The 23860-nt window shown below is 39.8% G+C and overlaps 4 protein-coding genes across 7 annotated transcripts; 1 reads left to right on the top strand and 3 right to left on the bottom strand.

The window, feature by feature from the left end:
* Positions 1 to 913: 913 nt before the first annotated feature.
* twf2 (twinfilin actin binding protein 2) lies at positions 914 to 9003 on the bottom strand. Its single transcript, XM_084928788.1, has 9 exons — positions 8386 to 9003; positions 6024 to 6202; positions 5360 to 5455; positions 5155 to 5259; positions 5002 to 5016; positions 4692 to 4817; positions 4452 to 4602; positions 4066 to 4187; positions 914 to 3673 (listed from the first exon to the last, which is right to left on the bottom strand). The coding sequence occupies exons 1-9, from the start codon at positions 8480 to 8482 to the stop codon at positions 3506 to 3508; spliced, it is 1059 nt and encodes a 352-aa protein (XP_084784914.1). The 5' UTR covers positions 8483 to 9003; the 3' UTR covers positions 914 to 3505.
* A 1317-nt stretch (positions 9004 to 10320) lies between these two features.
* wdr82 (WD repeat domain 82) lies at positions 10321 to 15416 on the bottom strand. Its single transcript, XM_084928790.1, has 9 exons — positions 15020 to 15416; positions 14289 to 14386; positions 13724 to 13790; positions 13523 to 13622; positions 13279 to 13395; positions 13032 to 13187; positions 12826 to 12895; positions 10751 to 10893; positions 10321 to 10519 (listed from the first exon to the last, which is right to left on the bottom strand). The coding sequence occupies exons 1-9, from the start codon at positions 15178 to 15180 to the stop codon at positions 10490 to 10492; spliced, it is 942 nt and encodes a 313-aa protein (XP_084784916.1). The 5' UTR covers positions 15181 to 15416; the 3' UTR covers positions 10321 to 10489.
* Positions 15417 to 15445: 29 nt separating this feature from the next.
* Positions 15446 to 21849, top strand: glyctk (glycerate kinase). Of its 4 annotated transcripts, none has more exons than XM_084928781.1 (7): positions 15446 to 15790; positions 17253 to 17572; positions 17675 to 17787; positions 17946 to 18332; positions 18417 to 18568; positions 19319 to 19494; positions 19592 to 21849. In XM_084928781.1, exons 4-7 carry the CDS (start codon positions 17977 to 17979, stop codon positions 20480 to 20482), a joined length of 1575 nt encoding a protein of 524 aa, XP_084784907.1. In that variant the 5' UTR covers positions 15446 to 15790; positions 17253 to 17572; positions 17675 to 17787; positions 17946 to 17976; the 3' UTR covers positions 20483 to 21849. The 4 variants fall into 4 exon arrangements, with proteins under 4 accessions (XP_084784907.1, XP_084784905.1, XP_084784908.1 ...); XM_084928779.1 differs by having other exon boundaries at positions 17253 to 17620; positions 17713 to 17787; XM_084928782.1 differs by lacking the exon at positions 17253 to 17572.
* On the bottom strand, positions 21840 to 23799 carry tcta (T cell leukemia translocation altered). Its single transcript, XM_084928795.1, has 3 exons — positions 23469 to 23799; positions 23332 to 23383; positions 21840 to 22483 (listed from the first exon to the last, which is right to left on the bottom strand). Exons 1-3 carry the CDS (start codon positions 23677 to 23679, stop codon positions 22441 to 22443), a joined length of 306 nt encoding a protein of 101 aa, XP_084784921.1. The 5' UTR covers positions 23680 to 23799; the 3' UTR covers positions 21840 to 22440.
* Between the last annotated feature and the right edge of the window lie 61 nt (positions 23800 to 23860).

Here is a 23860-nt window from a genome sequence, read left to right as displayed (position 1 = left end):
CGGAAGCATGAAGATAAAGAGAAAGGCTGTGTGTGTGAGAGAGAGAGAGAGTGCGCGCGCGCGCGCGCGCGAGCTTCCTGTGTACGTGGAATGCAGTTATTTTCTTGATCCGTGGACTAATTGTTTTTTTCAGTGTTAAAATGCCGTTGTTGGGGAGGGGGTTGTGTGTGTGCAAAAATTCCTGTTACTACCGTGGAAGACAAAATAAATCTCAAGTAAAGAAACATCTGAAAGTCTAAAAACAGAAAATGTGGTTTTAGCTTTAAAGAACTTAAAATTACACTTCAGCTGTCAAAATACTTGCTAAATCATGTTCTAACCATCAACATCCGCTTTAGTGTAGACTTGAGGGCAGCATTTGTGGAATGCACTTCCCCATTTACTTGCACTTTTGCGCTCTTTAATGCCGAGACACTAGTGCGCATAGTTTATGTGTTTGCCTGTTTTTGGATTAAGTCCTAAAAGAAAAAGCAGAAGGGAGTCATACGTCTTTTTATGCTTCTCTTCAGTTGCACTACACTGAGTTGATAATAAAATATTTCAAAGTTACAGTCCTCTTTATCTTCAAGCTTCTCGAAGTCAGATGGGTTCACGTGTTGTTTCGGCCTATCCGTCAGAGAATATTATTGCACATCTTCTGTAACACCGCACCTACGCCTACTAAAAATCTCTTTTATTTGTTTATTTTAAACAGAAATTACTTATTTTCTTTCCAATGTTTTTTAAAAAATAAAGACAAAACACATGCATGTGTTTCTTAATGCCCCAGCCTTTGTTTGGCACGTTTGTCATATATTGCCCTTTTTATACTGCAATAAAATTAATAGTCTGCCAGTAAGCATCAATAAATCTGATAGTCTAGGGCTACACTGCCTAATAAATCAGCTCTGTGTACTCGTTTTCTGTGCTGTGCAGTATTGCCATAAATTTGCATTGCCACCTGTTCACAAATGTATTCATTTTAAGAATTTCCAGTTTTAAATGACCTCTTAATTTTCACATTCCAGGACAAACATGCTTATCAGCAATAGCTCCAAAACCAACGCCCCACGCCAATCGCATATGTGCATACGGAATATAATTTTCCTGTTTGAGCAAAGCTCAGATCCTTAATATGAAGTAATATCAGGCCATAAAAATGTTATCTGACTACACACATTGTCACAATGCACAAGCACTGAAATGTGCTTGATGTGGAAAATATCCCAGTGACCTTTATAGTATCCTATCCTCATGAAACCCCAGCTCTGGTTTGGTTTGCATTTTCAATATATCCCAGCTATTTGGGTTATAAAAAAAGAAAAAACCTAAGCATCATTATTTTTGAAAGTATGTCCTCGTAATTAAGTCAGCACCATTTAACTAAGTTTAAAAGACTTTATTGAGCAGAATGAAGTGTAAGGTGCGAAAAGCCTGCATTTAATGCCTCCATATGACGATGAAGGATCTCAGGAGCATACATGACTCATGCGGGTGTGTAAAAGCCAGATTTTTCAGTGTAGTTTGTTAAAGTTGAGCTCCTTTTTCTTCCACATTCAGTTCCATTAAACATGATTGTTTAGCCTTGCATTCTGAAAAGAAAACGGATAACTTGCCTCATTTCTTAAATTTTCACAGTTATTGACTGATTTATTCATCGCATAATCCTGTCAGCTCTAATTGTAAAACATCTTTTCACAAAAAACATAAAACTTCACAAGTTCCTTACATGGTTTTTTTTGTGAAAATCTTTATTTTTAAAAGAACTACGACTGCCACCTAAGTGCAATCAAATAAAAGCACTGTATTCCCCCTCTGGGATGTGGTGGGCTAAAAGTTGAAAATACCTAAACTTTGTACTGCAGTCCATTGTTTGAGTAAATGTACTTGATTATACTTCCACCACTAGAAAACGCGCCGCATACCCAGAACTTGCAATGATTTAGTAGTTGAGAGATGTCTCGGAAACAATGAATAACTGTTGTCCTGCGCTCAACTGAAGAAAAGAAGGCTCAAAAGGATTCTGAGAAAAGCTTTGCCTGGAATCAGCAACATAAATTCATCTGTGCTGCATTGGGAGAGAAAAAAAACCTTGAGCATCCACATTTGTTCAGAGAAACAGTCCTGAAAAGAACTGCTGGCAGGCACTGACTAGAGAAATTGTTTGCTTTTTTTTAACTGTTTGATTTAGTAGATTTAACTGACCAAAGCTGTGGCATTATTTTTGTGGATTTTTCTTTCTTTCTCCAAATAAATGTGATAATGTGTTACATTGGAGAAAACACAAGGCTGGCTTCATTAAAACTAAATCATGTCCATGAATATGCTGATGCAATGTTTAAAAGACATTAGCAGTGCTTTGGTGTAGGTAAGTTGGATGGCAATGAGAGGTTGGTCGGTCAGTCCGCCCACCGCTTCAATCCAGGCTGAAGAACCTTAACGTCTGCTGGACTTTTTCCTCCTGCGACACCACGACGCTGGCTTTTGGGAATTTGTCTAAAATGCGTGAACAGTTTGGAGTGCAGCAAGTCAGCATTCCTTTAAGTATCTTTAGTCTCAAAGTTTTTTTATTGCTACAAAAACTAATGACATTTTCCTCAGCTGTAGTTAATTATTTGCAAGATTGCCCTAAATAAGCATTACACACACGCACCTGTTAAACAGCAGCACCCTTTGCTTGTAAGTCATGCTGATGCTCATAGTAGTGAAAGTATGATCAAAGGCACTACATCTACTCATTAGGGTAAATTCTGTTACTAGAAAACTTGACCTATATTAGAATAGCCATTCCACTCAGGAGTAACACTGTAACAATATAAACAATGTAATAAATGGGATAAAGTAGCATTGTGTTTTGTGGAATCGTGTGGAAGACACAGTGGAACAGGATTACGAAGAAACCGTTCACGGCAGGCCTTGGATGCAGATTTGTATGGTATGAATCCACAGGCCAGCGCTCAAGCTGAACTGATTTTTATCTAGTTAACGCGACACAGTGAGGTCTTTCAAAAGCCGGAGCTTGACTTCTCTTCAATGAAAAGTGCTGAGTGGAAATACCCTGAAGTGTAAACAATAGCACAGTATAAACAAAATTTTATTTTGAATTTCTTTTCATGTCACTTTTTTTTTCTCTTTTTAATTATGACTGTTCTTACAAACACGGTTGATACAAAACTTGTACTGGAGGCAAGATGACGTCCGAAACATTTCCCCATGCATTTCTAATTCAGTCCTTTTGTATCATATTGTAAACGGCAGAGTTATTTCATATTATTCAAGAACAGATTTGCTTTAAAAATAAAAATAAAATCACTATCTATCTTTCTGAATGCTCTTTGTCTGTAGTAAACTGATCCAGAGAGGCACAGTCAAGATAATTCATCAGAACATTTCCACTAAAAACACATTTTCTGTGTATCACAATTGTTTCAACGCACAGACGGTAGAGGAAAGGCATCATTGTGTCCTAATGAGGTGTTAATGGGTCTGGAGGAAGAGAGGGGAAGTCCAGGATCTGGAGACAGAACTAGCTGTCCTGCACGGCCTCTTCTGTCCCCTTAATAAGCCGCTTGTGTCCCCTTTTTCCTGCAGGGCCTCGGGGCTTAGCAAAAGCCTGTTTGTGGGTGTGCTGCTTAGGATGGACCTCATCGTACAGAAAGTCGGCCGTCAGTTCATCTCCGTCGTCGATCTCCAACTGCAAAAAATAGCCCCACCCCCCAAAAACGGGCTGTATTCAGAAGTTCATTAAAGATATTTCGGCTTGAAATCTTAGAAATTCCATCAATACTGTAATCAGGACTTCAGAGGCCCCAGAGGTGGTTAAGTCTTATCATCTTAAAGAAAATTACTGCTTCAGTATACTTTATTTTTTAACAGTTATGAGATAATTCAGCTGAATAAATCCTAAATCCTGCATGTATGTGTACCAGTAAGATTTAAAATGAAGTAAACATGCTGCATCTAAAACCACCAGACTCAAAAACAATGATCACGATGATATGATCTCAGCAGTAGCTACAACCCATTATGAAACAATGTTATCTAATATACCAACCCACCATCCCCATATCTATCCATCTGTTATACCTTTTTAGCAATTTCCAAATGGTAATCTTTCTCCACTTCCTCTAATAGTCTGCTCTTGCAGCTGGAGTACAGCATCCGCTCCTTAATGCTGCAGCTGTAGCCTGGCATGGAATATATGAACACTGGAGACAGGGAAACATTATGAGAGTTAATAAATACACATTTAAGATTCATTAAAGTGTATTTGCCTCCACAAATAGAATCGGTATTTGGTCGCACTGCTCACAGTCTTTGTACACATTGTAGCTTTGTTTTAAATCGTAATATTAAAAGCTTTCAATAAATATCCACAATAAATGTGGTGTCAGTGCCAGTGAGTGTACAGCTGTCTTTCCACAGAAACAAAATGCAGGAGGATTATCAGAGTGCAAGGATCAGTATCATACCGACAGATTCCAGGTAGTCCCCTTCGTGGGAGTGTTTGTAAAGGAAGAAGTGGTATCTGGGAGTGTCTCTGGGAACTCTGCAGGGCAAATCTCGAGTTTCTGTCGGGTTAGAGTGGACCAGCTCAATTGTCTCCTTCTCTACATCCAGCCTCTGAAACACAGTGAACAAATGCACGCTAAAAGACCACTCCTCATATTAGTTTTTAAGGAACTCTGAAATATGAGCTAAAGTTGGCTCACCAGCTGCACGTAGTTGATGCGTTTTTGGGCGAGCTGCTGTAGGGCTCTTTTGGCTGCATCCTGTAAGGGAAACGCAAGGCCCTGAAGAGTCTGGTGCTTACTCTCAACACTGATCTCTGTCGTCACCTGCAGAGGGCAGCAAGCAGAGGGGCATGTGTGTTTTCAAGCTTCTGGAAAACAAAATTCTCAAAGTGTTCAATATGTTCAATAGCAGCACTTTCTGTGGCTGCAGGACTTTTGCAAAAAGGATAAGTTAGTATGACCACTGGATCACATTCATTCAGTATTACAGCAGAGTTCATCCACATACCTGTTTAACCCGGCCCTGAAAAGACAACCACAACAGTTATAAGTTCAATGTATGAAACAACCAGTCTGTAGCTCATGTTTCAGAAGAAGCAGCTCACATGCAAAGCTGTGTTGCAATAACGACAGTACGCCTGAAAGCATGTTGACCTTTTACCTCTGTAATTTTGATCCTCTGGAGCTCCTGCTCAGCTAATGTGAGCGGAGCAGGACCTGAGCAGGATGACACATGGTGCTGGTAGCCCAGCAAGCAGATGTCCTCCTAGTGTTGAAAGCACAACAAGCAAGTCTTTTACAGGAAGCTCGAGACAAACGCTGCTAAAACGTGTCGTCGGAGAGGTATAAATTTAGCTGGGCCTCACTTCGGTTGTGCCAAAGAGCTCGTATTTGATGTGGCCACCGCCAAACTCCTTCTTCACTGTGGCTCGCGTGGCAGCATATAACATCTTTTGTTTCACCTGCAGCCATCAGAGAGGGAAATGAATGTGCCAGCTTTAAAATCTGAAAGTGTGGAGTTTATGTTAAAGAGGTGGGCCCACATAAATAAGCAAGAATGATCACAGACAGTGCAGAGTTAGTTTAATGGAGATGAGGATCTATTCATTTATTGCTAGGATCTCCTAGCACTGAGATAGCCTTTCACAAATTAGGCATCTTTTTTGTAAATAAAGCTTTTTAAAATTGTGTTTCACTTTATTAAACTTAGCTGCGTTTCATGTTTAATAAAGGCCTAATAGTATGCTTCAAATGTCTATATGGAATTATTCAGGTCATTGGGGTTAATTTTTAGAGGTGGTGGAATAGATCCAAATATCAATAGTATTGATACCAGTGCTGGTATTGATACTAGCATGATAGAATTGATGCATGGTATCGGATCAATATCAAAATTTAAGTTAAAAGGATGCTTCAGTCTGTCACTACCCTTTACCGGGAACAATACATCCTCTCATAAAAGCTCAGCAACTCTGTGTTCATGTGGCTTATTTTTTTTGGCTCAGAATAAAGAAAACTGGTATTTCTTACTGGAGACTGGTCTGGAGACCACGAAAGAAAGACCCACTCGTAGCCCAGTGCATTCTGGGAGTCTAGGCGGTACAGGATGTAGCAGGGCTCCTGGTCATCGAGTAGAGGAAGCAGAAAGCGATCATAATCCTGGTCCCAGCTCTTCTCTGGCTCTCTGTAGGCCCCCAGCACCAGCTGCTCTGAAAATCCGACCACTACTCATCACATACCTCAGCATACTCACAGTAAATTTACACAAAAGATTCTTGTTTGTGATTATAAAGCATGAGGGTGAAGTTGACCTCACTTGTTGCTGGCTAATTATTCAGCAGCATGCTACAGCAGAAGGTGCCTTTCTATTCATAGTACATGAGAAACGTTACATCAGACCAAATGTGTACTCTTTCGCTACTTTCCAACATTTCTGAAACACAACTCATTTTCAGGTCTGTGTAACAATTGCTTTATAATTTCTTAGAGATGAATTGCTTCTTACATTTCTAATCACGTCTCTCTCATTTTCAAAGAGCTACAGCGCTTTTTTTTTTATAAACAACTAAAGCATGTGAAGAAAGACAGAACTTAAACTGAAAAGATTAATGGTTTGGTCTGTAAAATTTCAGAAATGTGCTCTCTGAAGCCATCCACTATCATCAGAAAGAAAAAACCGTGAGAAACACGCTCATTATTTCCTTCCTAAGATGGTTAGAATGGTCATATTACAGAAAAACAGCAATTTCCGATACAAAACTTGGATGTGGGAATAATGCAGACTAAATAACTTCATCCTATATTAAGCCACATGACTATTGTGATTCTGAGAGCCCCAACTGCTATGGAGAAAGAACGAGAAGAGCAACGGCGTGCTAAAAATATCTCTGGCTTCATTTCTGACTGACACAACGATAGCGGGTTAAATCTGTCCGTAGCAGTGACAAACACTCTGAAACACACACATTAACCCAAAGTCTGATGTCGCTCAGGGGTGCAGGGGGATTTCCTGACTGTCTCTGGGGGCATGCTGCTATTCTGAGCTGCAAAGCATTCCAGCTCTGCACGCACATATTTTCCATCAGCCAGTCTCTCCCATCTCCCCAGATCCATATTAGTATAAAACTGCATTTAAACTATCCACTCGTAGGTGGAGGGCCTCGTCTTTTCTAGTCACTGGTTAGACTCCACCACCACTACAGAGGACACGACTGTGTGCCCTCCTGAGGCAGCAGTGATGAAATCAGCTTGAATGATCGTGTTTCTCTTTTTGACATTGGAACAAACACGAGAGGAGACCGGTGACATGGTTACTGCAGCAGTGTGCAACCGTGTCACGTCACTCCAAAATAGCACATGGAGTCATCCAAACGCTTTAGTCGGGAAGTAAAACAGGCCTGACGCCCTTCTGCTGAGTTTCTCCATCTGTGTCCTTCCAAATATTCAACGTGATAGGCACAGTCCACAAAGATAGCCCCCCCTGAAAAAAAAAAGGCCCAGAATGCATTCACCTTGAATCAAATTACAGCGTGGCATTGATCAGATACCAAAAACAAGGCGTAAACACATCATGAACATTTCTGTCTGCCTCCATAATCAGCCACCCGGACACCTATTGCCAAACTGACTGTTTCCACAAGCTGCTCAGCTGACACGCTGAGTGATTGCTGTCACACAACAGCTGCCAACAGTCTGCTTTTCCTAGACGTCAGACACGGCGTGTTGCAATTCCCAACTTTGTTTTTTGCTTTCATCCACAGATGACTTGAAGATCTGAGAAACCATCATCAGCTATGAAAAACCCAGAAGGTCTTTAGGAACACATTTACTGCCGATTTCAGGGTAATTCTAAAAGTCCTGCTGAAATGTTTTCAGGCCCGTCGACCCTCCTGGCCTCTAAGAAAAAAAAAAAGGAGTCCTTTACAGGAAACAAAGTGTAGCTGTTCATAGATGATCAGGGAGATAACTTATGATTAGTGGTCGCAAACGGACGTCAATGATCTAGCCCTCTAGCAATAAGACAAATGATCAACTGCTTACATTTTTCTTTCCATGACTTTCTCCAACTAAAATCATCCTGTGCTTCATCTCAGTTTAGCTGGTTTTCAGACAAACCAGAGCAGCTAAAGGCCTCACCTCAGGCTTCAGAATACTGCGATTTACATTTTTAAACATTAAATAGAACTAACAATTTGTTTATGAAAGAAGAAGAAATCTTAGTTGCGTCTGTAGCTCAGTTTCAAAGGAGACAAAACGCTTTAACAGAAGATTTTTGGTGTGTTCAAAGAGACACAAAAACTAACACGATGCTTGGTTTAAAATGATAAAATGTCGGTCCTCTTGAGGTTTTTATTTTCGGCATCTCCATTCTACACTGTCCTTGGTCACTCACCGTCTTGGATGCGCACCTTGATGAGGCGCACTGTTCCACCTCTTGCCCTGGCCAAGAACTGCCTCAACTCTGGTGTCACCACAAGTGCAAGAAACATGGCGGGTCAGCTGTGTTTTTCTCCCGCCAGGGGCTGGCTGTAGCAGGATGAAGACACAGAAGTGAAAGCTCCACAGGGCCAGGCCAAAATTATTCAAGTCCAACCAAAGTCCGGCGTGTACGCGTCCTTCACTTGATCGATGAGTACGAGGACAGAGCTCCTGAAGAAGAGGATCACTGTGCGTCTGGGTTTGTTGAAAGTGTGCGACAGTATGAGAAGGGACATTGCTCAAGTAACTAGGACAGTATCATGTGCACAGAGAGAGAGAACCTGATCACCTCTCCTAAATTTAGCTCCCACTGAGTAGCTACCGGCCTGTGAACAGCCCACCACACACCAAGACCAAGCAGTGGAGCAAGAGAGCATGACCTCCAGACCTGATTACCAACTTCTGAATGACTGAAGAAGTTATTTTTACAAAGAAAAAGGTAAATATTTACTGCTGCGGGCAAATTATCGGTCACAACGCAGGACTGTGTAGGATGCTGTTGTTTTACCATTAACACATGTGGGAGTGAACCACACCAATGCTATACCTATTACTAGAATTTAACACAAAAACAACAAAATATTATAAACAATTTGAGTTACGGTGTGAAAAACTGCCCATTAATGTCTCAGATTGTGAAAGATGTTTTTGTAGCTCTAAATACCTGGTCACGCCAACAGCACTCTCCTAGTCTGAGAAACATATTTTAAATCTGACAAGTCGAGGCTAAAAATATCTCCAGCTGTTTGTGCTACATCACGTTACACCTGAAAGTCAATCTCACTAAATCAAAGTTGAAACAAAAATAAAAACCCAGCCCCGCACTAGCTCAAATTCTGCCAGTACGGTGTGCAAACATCATAAAACACCTCATAAAATATATTGTGATTGAAAAACGATCAAATTCAACTAATTTTCCTTGTGTCTATTTGAACTGTCCTTCTGGACAAACACACCAAAGAAAACCCTCATTAATTGAGTTTAAAGTCATACTTTTGTAAATATATATCTTAATACACTCATCCAACCATGACTGGTACACCTGCTCAAATGATCATTTACAAAACTTTCTAATGAGCCAGTCAATGCATTTAGGCAAGACATGGTGAGGAAGACCTGATGCAGATTACAGTGAGCATCAGAATGCATAAGAAAGGTGATTTTAAGAGACTGAGTGTAGTTTTGTTGTTGTTGGTGGCAGACAGGCTGGTTTTCCCACACAGCCATCTCTAATACAAAACAAACAAAAACGAAAATAGGCCTCATAGATACTTGAGGTGAAGGACCAGAATGATTTCAGCTGGCAGGACAGCCAACAGTAACTCAAATAATCACTCAATACAACCAAGGTATGCAGAAGAGCATGTCTGAACACATCATCTTCAAACCTTGAAGCAGATGGCCTACAGCCATCTGTGTAGAAGACTACACCGGCACAGACTGCGAAATATTTCCTGGTGCTTAAGGCTCCTGGTAGTACCCCTCCACCACAGCCCGATTAAGTATTGCTGCTACACAATGTCCACCCCTTTGTGACCATTTCTTATGATAGCTGCCTCCGTGATTATAACACACCGTGTCACAAAGCTCAGATCATCTCAAACTGGTTTAAACTGGCCTCCACACCTTTACGATGTGGTGCAGACAAATGTGCTCCAACTGTGTGACGCCGTCTTTTTAATATGAACCCAAATCTCTAGTGATACTGTTTTCAGGACCTTGTTGAATTGATGCAATAAAGAATTAAGGTTGCTCTGAAGGCAAGAACGGGCTCCAACCCACGGGTGGAACCCTCCCATTCTAAAAAAATCCAACTCATTTAAAAATCACAGACACAAAAACCAAAAACAAACTTCTTAGAAACTCTTTAATGTTAAATAGAAAAACATTTATAAAAAAAAGAATGCACAACTGATCATTTCTGTAAAGTCATTATTTACAAATTTCATCTGATTTTTCACACAGGTCCATACGGAGCTGACTGCGATGACCCCTGCTGGTTACTCTGCTTCCCTTCATCATTCATCAATGGTGGGGAGCCAGAATGCCTGAAAGATTAAATATGAACAATTCTGGTTACATTTCATCAATATGAAGCCCTTTGCGTGCCAGCAGTACAAAATAATAAACAGGCTTTTATTTTTTTTATTTCTTTTAAATAAATGGATACTGGTAACTATCCCACAGTTCAACCCCAGCATAAAAATTAAGACCAAGCAGAGCTACATTCTCTGGGCTGTTGTCTTTTCAACTAAGCCCACATTGCTGCTTCCACTGACCATGTTAGAGCATGCGCTTGCAAACGTCATGAACTTCGGATTGAACTGCAGGCAGGTAATCGGGCCCGTGTGCTTCCCGTCTAACAAAGCCACCTTCATCCCACTCTCGGCGTTCCACACGTGGATCTTTCCGTCCTCGGAGCCTGAAACAGGTGTGCAGAAATGTGATAAATGTTCAGCCTGTCTCCTTTGATCTCACACTGTTTTAACAATTGTCTTAATTTCATTTAAGGTGGATTTTAGTGCAAAATCAAATCTCATTTCTGTTCTGCTAGTCCTGAGTGAGATCAGTATAGAACCTACACTTTTGGTTATGGTGTTAGTGTTTATACGTGTGCCCCACAACCACCACCTTGAAGTCTGTTGATTGTAAATATCACAGGTAATTATTTCCTTCCTGATCAATTAATCTTTCATGATGATCCTCGTTAGCAATTGATATCAGACATACACAAACTCATAATGCTGTATATTATATATTAATGTTTTAAGTCCGAGTGTGTTCTAACTCTATCCATTACTAATGCTTAATTTCATTCAACATGTCTCTGGTCCCCCACACACAAAAGATCACACCTTGGATGTTGTTTTCTCTCTTGGCCTTAATATCAGTAATTTATGTGTTAATGATATTCATTTGAGTGTTTATTGCTGTACATTTTTTAAACCTTAGTTTTCCTTTGGACCCATCACCAGTTAAATGTAGAATCGTAAAGCCACTTATTACTTGGGATGTTGCTCAGAAGTTCTGTGATTTGTTTAATCCATCTTTGCTGAGGGATTGCCCTGATGTTGCTACATGTTTTAATAATCATTGCTCATTTATTCTTAAAGTAGTAGCACCAATAAAACCTGCCTTCATACCACTAACAAAACTTACTTCATGGATAAATGAATCAATTCGTAAATCCAAAAGAAACTGTCGTAGAACGGCTGTGGAAATCCACTAACCTCGAGGTTCACAGGCTTCACCTAAGAAAACTTTGGCTGGAATATTTTCCTAATCTTATTTCTTCATATAAGAAAAATTCTAAGGTTCTGTTTGAAACAATAAACTCTTGTTATACCTGTGTCCTCTAAAGCTGACAGTAATTACTTTTTAAATTTTTTTATGATTAAACTCAATAATGTCAGAGCAAGCAGATCAATCACCAACCTGACTGAGCAACAGTGAATGCAAGCAGAAGTAAAAATGTAAAACTTGTGATCTTAACTGTCACTGTTGTGTATCTGTGACTCGCTAAATAAGCTATCTGCAGACCACTGACTAGACACCATCCATGAAAGTGCTGTGGTGATATTTTTAAGTGGAAATACACCACGCACTGTGCAGTGCTGCTTGTCATGCATGGATGGCTCTACCTTGCCAGGGCACAAAACCTGCTTTTCCTCACTTTTCCTAGAATCTCGAGAGTGAAGTCACTCCCAGCTATGACATCTGACTTTCGAGGTATATAGAATGCAGCGTCAGCTTTGGGTGTGTGCTGATATTGCGATAGTGTGATTAGGACATCAAGGATTTTTTTCCAGTTATAAAAGAGTGGATTACTACAGTAATAAAGGCACTATTAAATAAAACGTGTTATATATATGTTTTTTGTACACAGGTGTCTCTCTATTAAAAATAAGTTGCCCCATCTATTTGTAATAATAATTCCAGCTGCATAAAAACAAAAACAAACAAGCTTTTATTATGGTGTTAAGTATTCAAGGCAATGAGTGGTAAACTGCATGTCGAAAACGTTATTCGATTGGTTTACGCAATTCAGTATTCTACTAATTCTACAAATACATATGCAATAAGGTTAAAAAACCGTTAATACTAAAAGTACTGACAATAAGAAAAGAAAAAAAAAATATCAAGTTTGCACTGGTGCAACCTGTTAGTAAATCTGGTCTTCAAAATGTAGAATGTGCGCCATGTATCGTTAACAGACTTCAGGGGTATGTTTCTGTACATCTGTTAATTTGCTTATTTACATGCTACTTACATATAAATCAAACTAACAAATATATGCATTAAAAGATTTTATTCTAAACATTAAGGCAAGACAGAAGCGGTCATCTTAACTTACCTATCATAACAAACTGAGAATCAGGAGTGAATGAAGCCTCCAGTGTTACACCTTTACTGTTGTTGTAACCCTGAGTGTACATGAACAGTATATTCAGTTATACATGTTGAATCCATTTTACTGGATTGGTTTTTATTTTTCATATTTAAACACTTGAGCTTTATTTTATCCAGTAAATTTCTGTGTTGTAATAACTTGTCTCTTACCCCAAAGGAGTGAAGCACAGCACCCTTAAAAGCGTCTAAGATGCGCAGAGCTCCACCATTAGTAGAGAGAAGAATGAGCTTTCCATCATTGCTAAACTTCAGTCCTGTCCACTCACATGTTCGATCATACTGAAGCTTAAAGGTTGCAAATGGACCCTGTGGACGACAGGTGACTACTCAGTACTTTTCCCCCAATAAAAAAATGAAACAAAAAACAAAAAGTCTCTAATGAATTAATGCCTCTTACCTTATCAAACGACCGCAAATCATAAAGTTTAACCATTTCTGAATTTATTCCAGCAGCGAAAATCAGACCCTCTGGGTCAAATGAGCAAACTGGCTTTCCCTGCAGGTGCATCAGACCCTGAAATTTCAAGGTGACATGATAAAGCCGGTGTCAGTTATACAGCTCTTCTCCAATATTAAACAATAGGTTGCATACAGGTATAACAACATTTGGAGCTCACCTAACTACAACCAAATATACTCACCTGACAGTTGGGTGATCGCAGATCCCACAGTCTGATTGTTTTATCTAATGAGCCAGAAATAAATGTGTCATCCACAGGAGACATGGAGAGAGATGTCACTCTGGTCACAAAACAAACAAAAAAAAAAAAAAAAAAAAATTACAACAGGGTAACCTTGAATGTAACACTGCAATTCAAACCAAAATAAAATCCAGTTCTCACCTTTTGTTATGCCCCGGAAAGTAGCGGATGTATTTGTTGTCATGAAGGGACAAGTACCGTATAGTGTCTTGGAGAAAAAGACAAACATAATCAAAAAAGGAGGAGAAGCCCACAGCCAAGTTATACATTAAACAAGACAGCAAGAGCAACAGCAAAACCCAAAACATGTTTTCTTCCACGCATGAAGTTTATTACAGGTCGATCTGATGAGGAGACTCAACCTTGGGCAAGGCAGTCACTTGTACAGTTAGCTCCTGTATTGGGCAGAATCACAGACCCTCAAACTGTACAAACAACTACCTCAGACCAAAGTGAGCAGTCAGTCCAGCAGTCATCAACTGGCATGCAACCATCGAAACACATATCATCTTACCTTAAATGTGATAACTTCAATGTTAAATGCACAACAAACATGCCTCCTTGTTTACTCCCACACTGCTGTTGTTATCATTTTTGACCATGTGAGACATCTTATTACATTAAAAAAAAAAAAAAAAACCTCAATCCTACTACACTACCAAGCAAAAACTACAAAAAAACCCCAAACACTTGTGCATCAACATACCATCGATTTTGTTGGAACTGTAGACCACAGTGTTTGCAGCATGTGTGTACCTGATCAGATCCACGCCATACTTTTTACTGTAGAGAGTCCTCTTGGGTCTGCAAACAAACAACCATATGGACTTTTAAAATAACCCCTTTGTCAGTGAAGAAACACACCAAAAACATTTCATTAAAACTGAGCATTGTGCTCTTTATCTTAAGTGTTTATGTACTGCATCAATTTAAGACAAAATAACTTTACTGTCTCCGGTAGGGGAAATATGGGATAGAAGCAGCTGCTGCACGAAACCCTCCCAAAAACACCACCAACAAAAAGAAAGACAACGCAGCAAAAGGGCACACGGTCCCTAGCAATGAAGGATTTCTCTGTCATTCAGTCATGAGCTTTTACATTATCGGTGATTATATTTATATAAGCGGACCCTGTAAATCCTACCAGAGATCATCAACACAAACCCATCAAACACACACATACTGAGAACACTCCTTTCAACGTTAAGGGTTTGGTTCGAGCAATGTGACTATATATTTATTTGCTAATATAGTGCATAACTGCAGACACTAAATCTAAGATTTATTGTTAATTTGATGTTGCTTGCACTCGGACAATTTTACGCTGAGCATTAACGCAGTGCAGCACAGGCCTCGCTAGTTAGCATAGCAAATAGCTAACGTCAAAAAACAGCAAAGTAAAAAAAATAACAAAAAATACGGAGAACTCGCTCTTACTTTCCCTCCTGGCAGTCATACAAGACTAGCGAGTCATCGTCGCTGCTGGAAATAATCGTTTCACCATTCGAGCTGAAGTCGAAGCAATTAATTTTGTCTGTGTTTTCGCGAAACACTTTAGCAACCCTGAAGCTCCGCAGCACATTGTCCGTTAGCTTCATGATGGCCTGTCTGTGTCTGAGGGTAAGCGCGCCCTCGTTTTGATTTAAATCGAATCACTAGTGTCACTTATGTAATCTTTACAAATATATGAGCTGCGGAGATGTGAAAGGGGTCTTTTTTCCTAAAAGAAGGATAGTTCAAACACAGCGATAAAATCCCGCCTGGGATACTTCTCTGTCCTCGGCGGAGAGGAGGAGGAGGGAAAAGCGCCGCTTTCGCCACGTCAGTGACGCGCATATATATTCGTCACCTGACAAACTCGGGCCTAGGAAACCACGCGATATTGCAAGATGTTATCGCGATAGCTGCATTGTACCAGCAACAGCGTCGTTATTTACACAGTTTGCTTACCAAATGCAGTTTAGGAGTTAAAAGCTTATTGTCTTTTTTTAAAAGCTCTACTGTAGTCGAGTTTGTTTTAGAATGTCTGTTTTTAAAAAGCAAAGCCTTCTTGCATTAGCATTAGCACTTTCTGGCTGTCACCGTTAGCCTTGTGTGTTTATCACTTGGGTCCAGTTATCTGGCAGCCTCTAGATTTGCAGGATGGACGCAGAAGTGAAGAAGAAAGTACCAACGACAGTTTTGTCCTCACAGAAAGACAAGTCCATGGTACGATTAATTAAGTGAAATGTTCTGTTTGCCGCTCGTGCTTTTTTTTTTAATATTTTTTAATGGAAATCTCTAAACTTTGGTTGTAGAGGAAGAATTCTGCTTTATTAAATGCCAATGCATTTCATGCAGGGGTAAATTAAAAATAATTTGCCAATAGGCGTTTGATTTACTGAGATAACAAGTAGCATGATATTTAAGTTATCCACACCGGTCATTTTGTTAGGTACACCTGTTTTGCTACTTGTTAAGGCAAATATAGTTAGGTGGCATGGTCGCTGGTGCCAAGACGAGCTCGTATGAGTATTTCAGAAACTGACTTCTGGGACTTTCCCAACCATCAACCATCTGTAGAAAAAAAAAAAAACACTCCAGGGAGAATGGTCACACTACATAAGGAACACTGGTTATAACCAGGTGAGCAGAATAGGCAGATGGGCTACAGCAGCAGAAGCCCACAGTGTGTGCCACTCCTATCGGCTAAGAACAGGAAACTTACGCTACAATTCATACAGGCTCACCAAAATTGTCATGAAAGTTTAGCAGAACGTTTCCAGATCTCACAAATCTTGATTTTTGCTGCAATGTTGAGACACTCCATCCCTTTATGACCAAAAATTGCCCATCTTTTGATGGCTGCTTCCAGCAGGATAACTCACCATGTCATAAAGCTCAGATCTTGTCAGACTAGTTTCTTGAACATGTCAATAATTTCATTGAATTCAAATGGCCTCCACAGTTGCCAGATCTTAGTAGAGCAACTTGTGGATGTGGTGATATAGGAGATATGCATGTGAAGCTGACAAATCTGCAGCAACTGTGGTGCACCAGGGTGTTTCCAGCACCTTTTTGAATTTGTGCCATAAAGAATTAAGGTCGTTCTGAAGGCAAGAAAGAGGTAGAATGTGGTATTACAGAGGTGTGCCTAACAAAACGACCTGTAAGTGTTTCTGAGGGTTTTTTTTGTTTCTTTGTTTTGTTTTTGTTTGTTTTGTTTGTTTGTTTGTTTGTTTTTTTTACAAATTTAACAAATCTAAAATCTCATCATATAACATTGTCATTATTGTCTGGATTTCTAGCATGTACATCTAATCACATTAAAATACCACAATCCCAGTGGCTCAGCTTTCATTTGTAAAAAAAAGAAAAAAAAAAGAAAAGAAAACAAGCAAACTACCTAAAAACCAGATGCACAACCTATCTCTCTCTGTTTTTTATACTATATTTTACTTTATTTTACTGTGTATTTCTTGTAGTTTTGTATTCATGGTGTATTATGGTTTTCTGTAACTGAATGTTGTAATTTTTGTTTTTGCATTGTGAATGAAGAAGCCCAACAAGGGTTGAAATTTAGCAATAGCTATAAACTCTATTTGCACCACATCAGTTTCATGCTCCATATCAGAACTATGTTAAACTGCATTGTCCCTACTAAATAAATAAATGAAAATTATGTCTACAGGGCTTAAAGACGGGTGTGGCTACACAAGAGGCTGCTTTGTTTAACAGCAATGAACAAAGTATGGGTATCACTGAGTTTAATGCAATCTGTGGCAGAAAAAAATCAAAATACAACAAAAACGACTTAATGCGCAGCTGAAGTGTCAGCACTTTCATGTGGCATGTTATCCTCTGAAGTCAATCATTACACCAAAGGTACACAACTCCAGCCAGTGTCTGGCCAGATTGTTGCCACACTGCCTAACCTCTGAGCTGGAGTCCAAACGCAGCAGGCTTCCACAGGGAAACACCAGCTTCATATGACATTTGCAACCTTCTCGGGTAGGCAGCCTCGTGACTCTACTGAAACACAAACCTAAATGCATTTATGTAAGTATAGTTTTAGCTAGTATAAGAATAAAAAGGTGTTCTTTTTGTTTTCAGAACAGTTAAGCAAAATGTATTCCTCTGTATTCCTGCAGTCATCAGACTTGACCATAAACAAGACTTACAAGAAGTGTGATGACTGAACAACACAAAACAAGCTCTTAAAAAAGGTGAATTTGAGGCACACAAAGTAAATTTAAGAAAAAGTTCTAATTATAATTGCTTCATGACTTCTACATGACTATTTCCTTTTCCTTTGCAGGTTATTTATGGTTTGTTTAAATTGTGCTCTCTTTAAAAATCTGTTCAATTCTTCTATATCCCTTAGGACATTTCTGCTCAGATCCACTGAATTATCAATGGCCCGTGTTCTTTCCTTGTTCCGGTCTCAGCCTTTTCTGCATCTTGTGGCGAGGAGAAAACCCACGTTCTGCAAAATGTCAATGGACATGCGGGCACGTGAAGTGTTTGCAGCTGCAGTGGAAGCTGTGCAGCCAGATACTGTGGTCTGTCAAAGTATTGAGCGCAAGGAGGACTCTGTTGTTATTGATGGTCGCACATTCACGCTCAAACACAACCTGCACTTGGTGGGCTTTGGAAAAGCTGTGCTGGGAATGGCCGCTGAGGCAGAGAGGATTGTGGGTGATCATTTAGTGAAAGGAGTCATAAGCGTGCCACATGGGATTCAGCAAACATTACAGCAGCATGGGAAAGAGTAAGCGAATGCATTTAGAGGTAAAAGCAACTTAAAGTGTTAACTCAGGAAGTAAAGTTAATAATATTTCTTTTTCCATCACAGCCATCTACTGCTAAAAGAAAACAGCCGCATCAAAGTAATAGAGGGAGCTAAACACAACTTGCCTGATCCTGATGCCCAGAAGGCAGCTGAGGAAATCAAGCATTTAGCCAGTGAGCTGACAGAGAAAGACTTGCTTCTTGTACTGATTTCAGGTACGAATGGCACTTCTTGGTTATTGTTAAAAATAATAAAACAATAATCGTTTCACAGATATCATTAAAAATATTAATTTAAATTCAGTTTTGTTTATATAGCACCAATTCACAACAACAGTCACCTCAAGACACTTTATAGTGTAAAATGAAGACCCTTCAATAATACAAAGAAAGCCCCAACAGTCAGAAGAAATTTTAAGCCTAATGTTAAAAGTAGAGAGGGTGTCTGAAAAGCTGAAGGCTCTGCCTTCCATTCGACTTTTAAAATACTAGGAACCACAAGTCAACCCGCTGTCTGAGAGTATAGTGCTCTATTGTGGTGATACGGTACCCTGAGGTATTTAAGATAAGATTGTGCCTGATGATCCAAGACTTTGTATGTGAAGAGAAGGATTTTAAAAATTGATTCTGGGCTTAACAGGGAGCCACTGAAGAGAAGACGATATGGGAGAAATATGCTTTGTCTTTCTAGACCCTGTCAGTACTCTGCAGCATTTTAGATTGGCTAAAGGCTTTTCAGGGAATTTAGTTCACGATAATAATGAACTACAGTAGTACGGCCTAGAAGAAATTTATAAATAAATAAAATAACAATTTCTAAAATTAGATGTTTCTAATTTTAGAGAAATTCCACAAATGCAAAAAAGCAGTGAAAATATTTGTTTAATATACACACTGGTGGACATATCCTGGTCGTAAACGACTCCAAGATATCTGTAACGCATGCTGGTTTTCATCATTAAATAGGTGGGGGCTCTGCATTGCTACCCGCACCCATCCCGCCAATCACCTTGCAAGAAAAGCTAGATGTTACCTGCAGACTTGCAGGTGCTGGTGCCACTATTCAGGAGCTGAACACCATACGTCGTGCCCTTTCGTTGTTAAAGGGTGGAGGGCTTGCACATCAAGCTTACCCTGCACAGGTAACAGACAGTTTTTTTAGCCTTCTTTTAAACAGAGTTTAAAATTCTCAGTATTGTAATTTGTACGTCAAATATCACTCTTATAACGTCTTCACAGGTTGTTGCACTGATACTATCTGATGTGATTGGGGATCCTATTGACATGATAGCTAGTGGCCCCACAGTGATGAGTCGGGTGTGGCCTGAGGAAGTTTTGTCAATCCTTGAGCGTTACAAGCTGTTAAACTTGCTTCCGACATCAGTAAAGGAAGTCCTCGACAAACCAAATTCTAGGTGGAAAGAGAATAAGGAGGAATCTGATACATCGGGACATGTTCTCAATGCTGTGATTGGCTCCAACGGTGTTGCCCTTAAACGCGCTGGTCTCCGTGCTCGAGAGCTGGGCTTCCTCCCTGTAGTCCTTTCGCCAAGTGTGTGTGGAGATGTGCGGTCTGTGTCTAGACTCTACGGCCTGCTGGCCCGCTTTGCCTGTTCTCGAGAGGAACCTCCTCCTGACATTGCCACTGAGGTGCTGAAGCTGGGCCCTGAAGTTGGTGTGGAGAGCTGGGACCTCTGCCGTACAATGCAGGTTTTAGAAAAAGGGCGTATAGAGGGATGGGGTGCCACATGTCTGTTAGCTGGAGGCGAACCCACTGTGGAGCTAACAGGCAAAGGCCGAGGTGGTCGGAACCAGGAGCTGGCTATGCGAGTGGGGCTGGAACTGAGAAGCTTAGGGCTTCTGCCTAAAGGGCCAGTCTTTCTGAGTGGGGGCACTGATGGTCAGGATGGACCCACTGAGGCAGCAGGGGCGATTACTGATGGTGGTTTGTACGATGAAGCGAAAGCTCAGGGCCTGGACATCGACAACTTCCTTATCAACAATGATTCTTACACGTTTTTTTCTCGTCTTTCTGGTGGGCAGCGGTTACTCGTACCCGGCCTAACTTGCACGAATGTAATGGATGTGCACATGCTACTGATTCCAGCTATTCCTATTATCATCAGATAATCCCAAAACACAAAAAATTAAAGGAAACTATGAACACATTCTTGCACCATATTTATGAATCTAAATGAAGGATTGTTGGTATTGATAAATAAAGATGTAATTGGAAAAAAAACACATATATATGTAAAAGTATTACAACGCAAACAGTAAATGAAGAAGTGTGAGGGTGGGGGTTAGTACTGTCGTCTCACAACAAAAAAAGTTCCTGGGTTTCTTTATGGAGTCTGTAGGTTCTCCCAGTGTCTTCTTGGGTTCTCTGTGGGTACTCCAGCTCCCTCCCACATCTTACAAGGACTGAGTACATAATTTAAATTTCTGGAAATACACACTGCCATTGTAATAGTAATAAAAACACTTGTACAGTTTAAAAATCTCCACCGTCCTTTAGTAGTTTTAATTAGATGTTTTGTTACAGTTGTTCTATTTTTTTCTTTTTTCTTTAGTTTTTTTGTTGTTGTTTTTAATTTATTATAGTTTCCTGAGTGGTTTTACTCATTTTAGTTACAGTTTGAATATGTTTAGTTTTGACCAGTTTCAGTATTAGTTTTAAGTCATTTTTTTAATTATTAAGGCATGATTTAGTAATGGTATTACAATAAAAACAATAACTTTTTGACTTAACTCAAAGTCTTTTACACGTCCTAATATGTTCATCAAAGCCTCATCAGGCAAGTTGTGGTAAAAACATTTTAGTAACTAAAGTAATTAATTTTAAAACCGAAGCTATTTCCTGTAGATTTTAAATTTATTTCAGTTTTTTTTCCAGGTTCCAAAAATTGTGTCGGTTTATTTTTTTCTCAAAAAATCTAGTTTGTATTTTTATTTTAATTAACTAAAAAACAAAACAAAAACAAAAAAACACCCAGCTCTAGTTTTTAGTTTGTAATAAGCTCGATTTTGAACCATTAACAGACAAATATTATCATAAAGAAACAAACTGACGTAATCTGGCACCTTTGGCTTTTTCTTGCAAAAGGCAGCTTGCTTTACACATTCTGCCATTAAGCTTCATGGTAAGCTACTGGGGTTCTGTTGACATATAGTGTAGCTCAGATACGGCATCTTCCCCCTTGGTAACTACTGCACATATGAGAAAAGATTACACATCACATTGTCGTTACAATCAACAATCTCAGTGACAATTAAAAGTCCTTTCTTCTATACTTCCGCTAATCTTTCCAGAGGTAAACAGAATAACTTTAAAAGTGGCCTTGGTGAAAAATGTATTGTTTCAATACCCCTCAAGTTTTTGTGCTTTATTTTTTTTTAATGTTTTGACTGTTTGCCAAAATATTACTTAATGTAGATTTCAAATGAACTAAATGCAAAATGGCTGTTAAAATAAAGACTGAAGATATAAAACATGATCTGCTTTTATTGTGTCTGATTTTAAAATGACCATAGATGACCATTTATAATACAGCAAAGATTAAAAAAAAAAAAAAATCAAAAACAAAATCACACAGTTCACTGCAAATTATTTGGATCATAAATATTCACATACACAAGTCAATGCAATACTCAAATCAGCGTATTATATATGTATATATATTACAAAAACTATACATGTGATCCTGTGTCATTACTTGGAAAATGATGACTTGTTTTCTTTTCATGCACCATTCAAGTACAGTCTTGATCACGTATCACCAAGTGACCAGTTAAACACGTCCTTTTAGTTCTTTATGCACAATAAGGTCCTGCTTAGTGAGCAGTATCAAGAGGTCAAATTAAACATTGTATGAATAGTGGCCATCACTCTAACACTGTTAGAGTGATGTCCACTGGCATGGCTAAGTGATTCACAGAAGGTGAAGCTGTCTCAACACCATCTTTAATCCATGGAAGGTAACACTTTGGTAATGAAAAAACCAAAAACTGGTGTGCATTTCGTGTCTCTGTGGGACATACAAATTGTCCAGCCCTCAATTGGGTAACGTCCAGCGATCAAGCTCCCATTAATCCCGATGAATCTTTGGACCATCCCCTGCTTTACCTTCCCTGCAAAGATAACAAAATCCAATAAACCATTTAAGTGTGGTGAAACATGCACTTGCCAGTCACTTTGTTAGGTACCTCTGTCCAGTCAACTGTGGCAGCAACTTACTGCATGGCACAAGTGCTAGACGAGCTGGTCTGAGTATTTAAGAAACTGCTGATCTACTGGGATTTTTTCATACAAGCATGTCTAGGATTTTGAGACACTGGTCTGAAAAGGAGAAAATGTCAAGTAAGCTATAGCATTTTGGGCCAAAGTGCCCAAAAAGAGGTCAGAGAATTGCCAGACTGCTTCGAGCTGAAAGGAAGATGGCAGTGCCTCTAATACCCAACCATCAGAATTAGGCTATGCAGAAGAGCATCTCTGAATGCACAACATGTAGGGCATTGAAGGTGATGGGCCACAGCAGCAGAAGACCACACCACGTGACACTCCCTTTAGTTTAGTACAGCACAGAAACTGAGGCTACAATTCACATGGGCTCACTGATGTTGGTGCTGTAAACATGTGGGCATATTTTCTTGTCAAGTTCTGGGCCTGAGGATCACAGCCTACCCGAGTATTGTTGCTGACCATGTTCATCTCTTTATGATCACAGTGTACTCATCATCTAATGGCTGTACAGCCAAAACACAGCTGCAGCAAATGTGCGATGCTGTTATGTCAACTTGCAACTTGTTGAATCTAAGCCATGGAATATTAAGGCAACGCTGAAGGCAAAAAGAGTGTCAAACTGGGTGCTAGCAAAGTTTACCTAATAAAGTGACTGGTGATGGTGCGGTGGTAATGAACACGATTTCTTATTAATCACTTGTGCAATGCAAACGTGACCCCGAAATCGGCCACCTACCATCCACTCGTGTGTGCAGCTGTATCCGGTGTGCCTCCGTTCTGTCCGGTCCCTGAAAATCAACACACACAGATCAAGCTAGCGTATTAGCGCTCATTTAGCAGGCAGCGCACCGGTAAGCAGGAGGAAAAACTCACCTTGTCTGTAATACATATCGTTCACTGTATTCCCATAGACTTTCCACGCGAAGTGAATGGCAATTAGACTAAAAATTAACCAGCTGAGGAGTATTTTGAATATGGACACTCTCATGTCGTTGGCGAACCAGTCGTCTACAAACTCAGAGAGAAACGACAGGCAGCTGTCAGCGATGCGGGACAGAAACTCAAAGTCCCACGGCTCCTCCATGGCGTCCGCTTATTCAACTGGTGTCAAATTAAGTGACTGGACTGCGGTGTCTGTTTTAGTGATTTATAAATCAGCACTCTGGTTTGGAGATGTCATATTCCCCATTTCTACCGTTATGACGTTTACGTACGGAGAGGAGAGGCAATCGGACGTGACGTAGTACGCAGGACGACTACTTCAT

Source organism: Perissodus microlepis, chromosome 5, assembly GCF_051167445.1.
Source record: "Perissodus microlepis isolate ML-2025 ecotype Zambia chromosome 5, ASM5116744v1, whole genome shotgun sequence".
Classification (NCBI taxonomy): Eukaryota; Metazoa; Chordata; class Actinopteri; order Cichliformes; family Cichlidae; genus Perissodus; species Perissodus microlepis.
The sequence above is the reverse complement of the archived record's forward strand: the minus strand, read 5'-3'. Positions and strand labels throughout refer to the sequence as shown.